The following is a 9587-nucleotide window of genomic DNA, read 5'->3' as shown; positions in this document are numbered from 1 at the left end:
GGACCGGGTTCCCGGCCCCCTGCCCCACTGGCCACGGGGCTGCCGGCTCCACTTGCAGCTGGAGGCAGTGGGGAGAAGGGGGAACACAGCAATGGGTGGCAGGAAGGGAGCGTGGAAGAGGTGTGGAAACAATAGTGGCAACTCATCTGGAGGTGCAGGGAAGGAAAACCAGGTGTTCCTTTTTATCATTTCACAATGCCAGAACTCAAAGGAGCTGAAAGGCAATACTTGTTTAAAACAGTTTTAAATTGTTGGGGCATAAACTAATTGCTGACAGACACTGGAGAACTTCCTTAGACTTATGGCTATATAGCTATAAAACTTGTTCTCTAGTGGTGAGTATTCTCTATACAACTTTTCATTCTTTAAATGGACTGTGTGATTGCTTAGCTCTAAAGTCAGCTTTAAGAGTTCCTTACTTGGAAAAATTAAAATATTTCATCTTATTTCATATTTCATTTCATAGCTTTTTCCTGGGAATGTAAAGAATTTTATAAGGAAAAGTAATAATTAAATGGATTCGCAGCTGTAGGATGTTTCATAAATGTTCCGTGCTGCTGCTGAAAGGGGTGATCCTACCTGCTCCCATGTGCCTGTCTTTCTGTAGGTTTCAGGGCTGGCTGACTGTGCTGCTGCACAGAAGGGAGGGAAAGAAGCGGCTGGCAGTGCTAGGGCTCTCCTCTCAGCAGGAGCACACGTGTTGTTCACTGGGCCGTGGTCCGAGTCCATCCCCTGCTCCAGCTCTAAGACGGTCTGTGTATTACACAGAAACGTTCAGCTTTCTGCATCACCTCCCTGGGCCTCGTGTCACGCAGCAGTAACACTCGCCGTGCTCGTGCTGCAGCTCCGTGCTCCTGGCCTATTAAAGGGAACGCTGCACGTGGTCTCCTTTCTGCACCACTCACAAGAGTGGAAAACTCTCGTGCTAAGCCAGCCATGCTGCCTGGAGTTTGATTTCATCAGCAGTCACGTGTTGAGTAGGCAGACTGCAAAAACAAACATTTGCATTGGAGGAAAAAGAAAAGTTTTAACACCACTTTCAAAAGTAGGAGCGTGGAGTTTTGCCCCTGCTTGTCTGTCCTCCTACAGAGAAGCAGCTCCCTTCGGATTTGGTGTTGTGTTTATGCAGCTATCTGTGCAGGGACAGTTAGCCCGAAAAACAGAAGGCAGAACTTGCAGTTCCCCTGCCCTGCCTCTGAAGAATCCTGATTCTTCAGCAGAGGTAGCCAGGCTAAAAGTTGCTTCCTGCTCCTATAGCTGCTGTTTCCAGAGACAGCAGGGATGTCTGTCTGTAGCGAACAGCCCTGGGCTATCGTTCCTGGCAGTGACAGGAGACAGGTACTTGAATAATTTTATTTCCTTCTTGTGAGCACATACTGTTTTCTTTGCTTGAGTTCCACAAATAGAAACACTACGCTCCACTGCCTTGTTACCTGTAACAGCCAGGCAGGCAGGTAACGATGCGGAACATAACTTGCCCTTTTGTGGGAGTAGCTACGAGCTGAAGCTGACCCGGAACAGGTTACCTCATCACAGCTCTTCTGCAGGGCCATGTGCTAAACTGCCCCAACTGAAAAATAACTCCCCCCCCAGTAAGTTTAGTTTCCTGCTACAATTCAGCACAGAGGAACTCCTCTAATGAACTTGGCTTACCTTTCTTTCCATATTCTCTTTCTAGCCTCCAGTCCCTACTCTCCTTCAAGCAAGCACAGGAGACACCAGGTATACAGAGGTAAGGGGACAATCTGTCCAGCAGTAAGGTGTTCTGGCTGCACTTCCAAGTCTATTCTGGAAGAAAGATGTACCTTTAGAAAGCAAGTTTACCTTGTAACAGCACAGCAGTAACTTAAAATGGGGCAGTTTGCAACACTTAACACTTTTCATTAATCAGTAACAGCTAAAGTTAACAAATGCCTCCAGTACACATTGCACCCGGCCCCCTGGGAAAGCCTGGGCGCAGCCCAGTGCCGGGGCAGGACTGGCCAAGGCTCTGGGGCTGCACAGCCCTCCTCAGGAACCAAAATCCTGAACGGTGTGCACAGCCCTCGCGGCGCGGCTCGTTCGGCTCTGGGTAGCCTGTCCCCGAGCAACACCATAGCACTGCTTCCTCTGCCACTGCAGTGCCCTGGAGGTGTCGGAAGCCAGCGATCAGCCCCATCACTTCAGTATAGGCAAGGCCCTCCGAATTCATCCCCGCTCTCTCGCATTTGCTGGATGATGAACACAGAAGTTCAGCTGTTGGTATAAATCTTAATTTGCCTTTTATACTCTGCAACATTTGTAGAGACTGAACACACACTTAGTGTCAAAACACCTTGGTTTTTATTTTCATATCCTTTTTGAATCAGGTTAAGCTGTAAACAATTTATTTTTCAATCAAATACTGCCAGCTAGAATTACTTCCATTCATGCATCACTGAAAACAAAAAGGGTATAGGGTATTTTTCCTTAAGTATAGATTTTTCTTTTTAAAACAATGTCACTTTATACAGAAACCAATAGCTAGATTCAACGCACCCTGATTAGTTATGTAAACAGATAACCCAAAAAAACTCGTCAACAGAACTAGGAAGTTGGTTCCTTCATAGAATGGAAATTAAAATCTCTCCTGACCTGAGGTTAACATGGTCAGGAGTATAGAGTGTGGCACATAAATCCATCTAGGAGGTGTATAAATTGCACTGTATCTGAATTAACAAAGTTATGCATAATGAAATGCACAGTTTAAATTCATGCTAGAAAGCATTTTTCAATATGAAGTGGCAGCCAGCTGGCAACCATAACAGTTAGGTTCTGCACCATCATTTATGGCATTATAGATAACTATTACATATAGCATACTTTACAACCCTGAAGGATTGTGTTACTTGAAACATTCTCCGGGCAGTCATTTGGTTTGAATCATTGGGAGAAAGACTAAAGAGCTTGCCATCTTACACCCATTATGGTACCTTTAACTTTTATGAAGTAGATCAGATATTATGTGTATTTCACAGTAACAAAGTTGCTTTAATGCCTTTTCTCCAACAGTAGGATTGTGTTAGATGTTTCTGCCCTCAGATCACCATTGTCCTGGTGGTTTTCCCTTTTCTGAAGTTTGGGTAACTACATTGAGCACTTTTCCTGGTTTTTAACTGTTCATCAGTCCTTTCAGTATATCCTCAGAGAGTTCCAGCAGAGGGAGTTCAGGGGACGGGATATCCAGGGGGGGAAGGTTGGGTATTGGAATGTCCTTTGCCTTCCCAGCAGTAGTCGCAAACTTCTGCCAAGTTGCAGCTGAAGAAGTCGTTTCTGAGTGTTGCTGCAGACCCCACAATTCTGACTTCTCGACAAAGTCAGCATCTACATCCAGCTCCTTGTCTACTGGAGATTTTTGGAGTCTAGCTCTTTCTGCTTTTAACTGCTTATTCTCTCTCCTTAATCTCTCATTTTCAGCTACAAGAAATTCTATGTGTCGTTTCAAATCTGCAATTTTTGTTGCCTGCTCCTCTATTATTGTTTTGTCATCTTTTGGAGCTTTACTCCCAATACATGCTTCCACTGGCTCCTTTTTTTTCTGAAGCAGAAATAATAGTGTATCCGGGTCCCTGTCAAAAACACCCTGAATATCCTGGGGATGTTTCTCTGTGGAAGGGCTGTATTTCTGAGTAACGGGAACCAATACGTTTTGCTCATCAGTGTCTTCAGCAGATGGCTTATAAGAAGTCTGAAGATGTACGGCTATTTCCTTGTCAGCATTCTGCTGGGCTTTCAGCTTCTCCTCCCTCTTTGCCCTTTTCCACCGCTCCTGGATGAGCAGTAACTGTTTCATGTGACTATCCCTTTGTAATTCCAGTGATAGCTGAGCCTGAGTAAGAACAAGATTAAACAATTTAATTGGTGATCCCTAATCCCACCTGAATATTCACACAGGTAAAGTTACACACATGTAAATATTTACATAAACAGCATCACAGTGTGCCCAAGGGAGGGAAGGAGATTTTGTTGTTCAGATACTAAATCCAGTAAGTGCTCTCTGCTTGTACAATGCAACAGATTCAGGTTTGTCACCCAAATTTAGCGTAACTACTGGTATTGGGAAGAAATTAACATTTGGTCTTTTTTGTTTGTTTATTGTTTTTAAGTCACTGACCAGGCTACCATACCTCTGAGCAGAGACACTGGGAGTTTAACTGACCTATGAGCAACACCAAGAAGGAAGAGATTCACTTGGCATGCACAGCCACATTTTAGCTAAATAATACAAACTATTTGTATGCTTCTGTGATGGTATCTGTGTAGACATATTAATAACACCCAACACCAAGCAGAAAAGTGTTCCAAGGTCAGATACGGTCCCAAATGATTCAGCCGTATTTGATGAAGAGGGCGGCATGGTGGTTAATAACTCACAGGAACCACCTGGGCAAAAGGCTACCATTTTTCTACAAGAATGACCCTTTGGAAGAAAGACAGATGTCCAGTCTCCAAGGGTTATTTGCTTTGATAACATTGGTTAAACTCAAAGCCTGCTGCTACGAAAGTGCTGAGCAGACTACACTGCTACATTCACAGCCAGATTTGTGCAGTGAATAAGGAAAGGCGTAGGGCTGTTGTTCTGGAGATCCCTCAGTCAGGATGAATAAAACCAGACTTACAGACTGTAGATGAGATGCTCAGTTTTGTGTCTCAGCAAAACAGCCTAAGTGCCTCACAGCAAAAGTGAAATATGAAACTAGTTTTATCACCTACTTTAAGATGCCTTGCAGACTAGAAACCATTGTTGGAGAACCCCTGGGTGGGTCAGTAGTTCTCTCAGCCCCGCTCCAAGTAAACTAGGAAAAACTCCCAAGTGCATCACTGCACTTCTGAATCTCCTGGTCCAGCTGCCACGGGTTCAGAAAACTACGCCGAGGCTAATGCCCCAGAGGGGTACAATCAGTCGGGGCACAATATGGCACACAGGCACAACAGGGCTGTGGCTCATTCTGGCATCTGCTGCACTTCGGTCTCACCTGCTCTGACTGGGTCAGCTTCATAGCGTCTGTAAGGTATGCTGCAGAAAAGAAAATTGGAAAACACTTAGGACAGGGTTACAAAACCTGAACGTCTCCATAAAAGGTAAAAAAAAGGCTTCAGACCTTCCATGTTCTGAATCCCCACATAAAAGCAGCAGTCTCAGGGCAAAGTATTTACCAAGTTACAGTGGCTGGAAACACCTGCTGTTTTTTTGAAAGTCTGAAAAAATTACTGTAAGATCATGTAATACATGCTACACCCTTCCTATGGCATCTCGTTGGCTCAGGTTATTCCAAATTGCTTTTCAGAGGAGGACAGCAGCCATTTCCAGAAAGTCCCCGAAGAACAACTTTCCCGTGAATGGAAGAAACACAGCTTAGGACCAGACTTTTAACATACAAGCATTTTAAGACAAAATGCAGGAAGTAAAATCCTCTCGCCCATGGCACACCAGTATTATAAAGTCATGCTTTTTAACTGTATTCTTGATGAAGAGGTATAGTCCATAGTTCCCAACTTTTTTCATCAACTTGCCCTCCAAACCAGAAAATGTGCTGGCTCAGTCAAAGCAGCACTTTAGACTTTGAGCATTATTTTGCTACTGCTGAAAATAACAAGGCATAAAAAATTCTTAACCAAATTAGGAAGGATAAAGATAATTGCATAGAATCATCAGATGAAGAAAAGCAAAAAAATCATTCAGTGCATTTCTGGATTTTGTCTTGGTGTACGAAGTGAAGGAAACCAAAAAGAAAAGTCTGCATATTAGAATGTAAGTGCTGTCCCTCATTGCTCTGACTATTCATAAAAACACAAGAAACGGATGTTTCTCAGTTTATAGGGTTTTCTAGTACTTATGAATGGAAAGTGAGAACTCCTAGTATCTAGGTTACGATGTTCAGAGTAACCACTTATTTTGTCTCCACACAAGCCCTGTCACTGGAAATGTCCTACTTGTTGCACCAATTAAGACCTCCTCTTTCTTCTTCTGCCAAGCAGTTGCCGCACTGTCAGACAGCAGATGGACTCCAACACAAATAATTAAGTGTGAGCGGTTAAGTGGACAGGTAAATGCACAAAGTCTCGCTTAGGAGAGGCTGACAATCACAGCGTCAAGGCCTGCAATGCAATCCGCTGAGCTCATCACCTGCTCTTAGCTGTCCAGATTCAGACATTAGGAAAAGGAAGTAAGTAAACTGCTGTAAGCAAATGTTTCCTTTATCAACAGAGAAAGCGGGTGACTTCAGCTATGAAAGCAGTGTAAAGCAGGTTCCCAGCTGCAGTTTGTGCATGACACAAGGTGTTTGCTTTGTCTTGAGTCAAGAACTGCCTTCACAGTGATAACCGCCCCCAATCGAAGCAAATTTGGAAATGTCTGACTTTAGCTGCTCATATCAGAAAAAAATTTTCCAAAAGGGTGCTTGATCTGGACTGAAAAACAAATTCACATTTTAAGAATAAAAATTTCTACTTACATGAAGCATGCAAATCTATAAACTGATTTTTAGAGCTGGAATGTGAGAAATACCTACTCACCAGCAGCTTTTTTGTGACAAGAGATTGCTTCTTCGTATTTCCCTGCTGCCAGCAAGCGGTCTGCTTTTCTGCTCTGCTGGTGAGCCTTAAAATAAAAAGAGCATTACATCAATGAGGGTTAACCAACAAATAGTTATGCCTGTTTTAAAAGTAATCAGTATATCTAAGAAACCTGTACTGATTCCAATTCTCAGACTTTTAGGCTCAGATCTCCCACTCCCTTCCAAGCTTTGTAATTTGATTTCTTCTTTAATACTACCTTACAAGAATCTGTACTGTACAGGTCAGAACTGAAGTTTGTTAATGCAGCAAAGATGGTGTGTACACAACAAAATCCTTTTGAAGCCGTTCCTCAGAAAGTACATGTGTTCTCTTTTATAGGCAGGCATCTACTGTAGTTGTGTAAAGAGACCAGCAGGCTTTAAGATGTTGTGAGAAGGACCAATTTACCTGGCAGAATGCAAGATATTTTAATTATGTTACAGCTGATTTGACATTTCCTGCTGCCCCATGCCCAAGAGGCTTTGCCTCCTGGGTGAAGAAATTGCGAAAGATCCGTGTTTTTTTGTTTGCAGCTTACACTGATTAATGGAAGCAGCACAGCCACAGTTAAAGATATCAGTCACGTTGTTGCTGTACAACTGATAAGTCTATACTAGTATTTGTAAGCCACTAATGCAAACCACTAAGGCAGACTAAGGATGTTGCTGAAAGCAAGCAACTGATGTAAGTATTTGCATATGCTCAGTGAGAAACAGTATTGCATAACCAGCACTGCAACATCCATGAAAGCAAGTCTTCTGTCATTACTACAAGACATGAAATTTATGGTCCTTCCTCCACGACGAGCCGTGTGATACGAAAGGCTGCAGTCACTAACTGGCAAGGCCGTCAGTAACACCGACTACTCGTGACTGCTTTACTACACGTTGAGTTCGAAGTAAACAGACACCAGGTACCTGGCACTGACTCTGTGAAACAACACAAGACACTTACTGAAGAAAGTGTTTGCCTGTTCATTTGTTTAAGGTTACTGTTTCTCAAGAAAGCCTTTACCAAATCCATACTGACTGAACCTGTAGGGTAAACAGAGCTGAAAGCCTGAGATCTTCCTCCTTCATTCTGTCTCTGACCCATACCAATTCTCTATGCCCTCCCTTCATCCAAATAAAACCATAAAACACACCAGACTTCAGATGTCTGTCAAATATAAGTTACCCACTCACTTTAAGCATGTTCCAGGATCAACATAAAAATGAACACACTGGTCCATAGCCTAACATGTTAGAACAGCTGGTTCCCTGCAGGCCTTAGGAAATTACACTTTTCTCTGTCTCCTGCAGTCTTGGTAGAAGCACTGAAGGTCAGATAATCCAAACAGGACGGTAACATGATTCTATCAGGACTAACATGATACTTATACTAACATCCATTTAAAAAATAAGTTCCAAAATGCAAGCCAATTTCTTTGTCATCTTTGTTCTCCAAATTGACATACCACCTACAGTGTTACAGTAATTTCCATTTTCTACCAGAATTTTAGCAACTCCAACACCACAGAAGAGCATGATTTCTAAAGAAAACACTCCTTTGGGCAACAGCTGTTCTCAAGCAATCCCTGGTAGTTATATCACTGCATTTAGACATTTAGCTTTTCTAAAACTGATTTCATATGCTAATACAGAGTGTTCTAAAAAACCTCTACAACTCCTTGACTCTTCACAAGTACTGCAGTTATATCCTTCTTCCTCACCTTTATTCAATACTCGGAGCATTGTCAGCATTCCCTGTTTCTCCTGCCCTGAGGTTAAATAACCTCAGAAGAGGAAGTGTTTTTCTATGGGAAAATAATCTATTTTATGGCCTTTTTCTACGAACTCCTACAAATGACATATGCCAGAAAGACAAACTTATTACCTAGGGGAACGAACAAATGGTATCAGCTCATATAGAGCCATCTCCTCAGTTATTCATGGCAGCTCATCCAGTTACAAATTAGCTGTGTCATGGACATAAAAATACCTGAGCTAGCTACATGCAAAACAATTTTTCAATAAATTAGTATTGATACAGCTGCTTCTGCAAACTGCATGGGCAGCTCTAAAAAAAACAGGGAAGGAGGAAACAAAGTAGCTAGAGACAGCAAAGCTAAGAAAGCAATTCAACAAGCCAGAGATCTGGTTCCATTTATTAGTTTGTACATATAAGGATTTGAGTCTGATTGTTTTCAAATGGTTTTTTTCATATGTTTTAAACTACTGAAGCATGATCTTACTCAAATCACTTAAGCACATGCACAACATTTGAGGACAGACAGTTGTTATTTGATTGTGCAATTAAATTATTTCCATTCTCAATTAACTCCTGGAGAAGCTGACAGGAGGCTGAAGAAGTTGGGCTAGACTGTGAATAAAATTAGGAAAAGAACAGTCCAAAGATGCTACCAAAAAGAAAAGCCAAGATCCTCTGATTACAGGGTCAAAATACATTTCTTTCTGTTACATCAAAATCTATAGATGTCGGGCCACCTTACTCTGAGGCAGACTTCCCCAGTGGAAACAACCGATTTCACCACAGGCTCGTGCGAGAAAGCCAGGTGTTTCGCCGTCAGTCACTGGGGAGGAATTCCTCAGTACGTATGTTCTCCTGACAGCTTGACAAGGAAATATTAGCTCATTTATTCCACCCTGTGAGTGTTTGCTCCAATTAGTTGCTTGTGGAAGGTCCAAGGAATTTCTCCCATTTTCATGGCAGACTACCACCAGTGGTTTGAGGAAATTAATGGTGCTGTTTCCTAGCAGCAAGTGATGAAGCTGCAACAGAAGTACTTGGATGCTTAACAGCCATGCATCATGGATAAGCTTCTACATCTTGTCTAGTCTGCTGGTTTATTCTTAGTGCTCAGTTACACTTAGCCACACAGCATCTAACCATTGTTAGCAAAGCTGTTTGGAACTCAGAGTGGCCTGTATGCCATTATAAAACTGGCAATGGAAGAACTGATCCTCTATCATAAAATGAAAAAAAAAAAGGCTCTCAAGTTTATTCCTGGT

The 9587-nt window shown here is 42.5% G+C and overlaps 1 protein-coding gene across 1 annotated transcript; it reads right to left on the bottom strand.

Moving 5' to 3' along the window:
• Window positions 1-2309: 2309 nt before the first annotated feature.
• NRBF2 (nuclear receptor binding factor 2) lies at window positions 2310-6619 on the bottom strand (the record flags this gene model as incomplete). Its single annotated transcript, XM_029083983.1, has 3 exons — window positions 2310-3847; window positions 4995-5035; window positions 6535-6619. Coding segments are annotated over 3 exons (843 nt in total), but the record flags the coding sequence as incomplete, so codon positions are not given.
• Window positions 6620-9587: the final 2968 nt, after the last annotated feature.

The sequence above is a fragment of the Antrostomus carolinensis genome, unplaced genomic scaffold (genome assembly GCF_000700745.2).
Source record: "Antrostomus carolinensis isolate BGI_N321 unplaced genomic scaffold, ASM70074v2 scaffold403, whole genome shotgun sequence".
In the NCBI taxonomy this organism is placed as follows: domain Eukaryota; kingdom Metazoa; phylum Chordata; class Aves; order Caprimulgiformes; family Caprimulgidae; genus Antrostomus; species Antrostomus carolinensis.
This window is presented reverse-complemented; position numbering and strand designations above follow the sequence as displayed.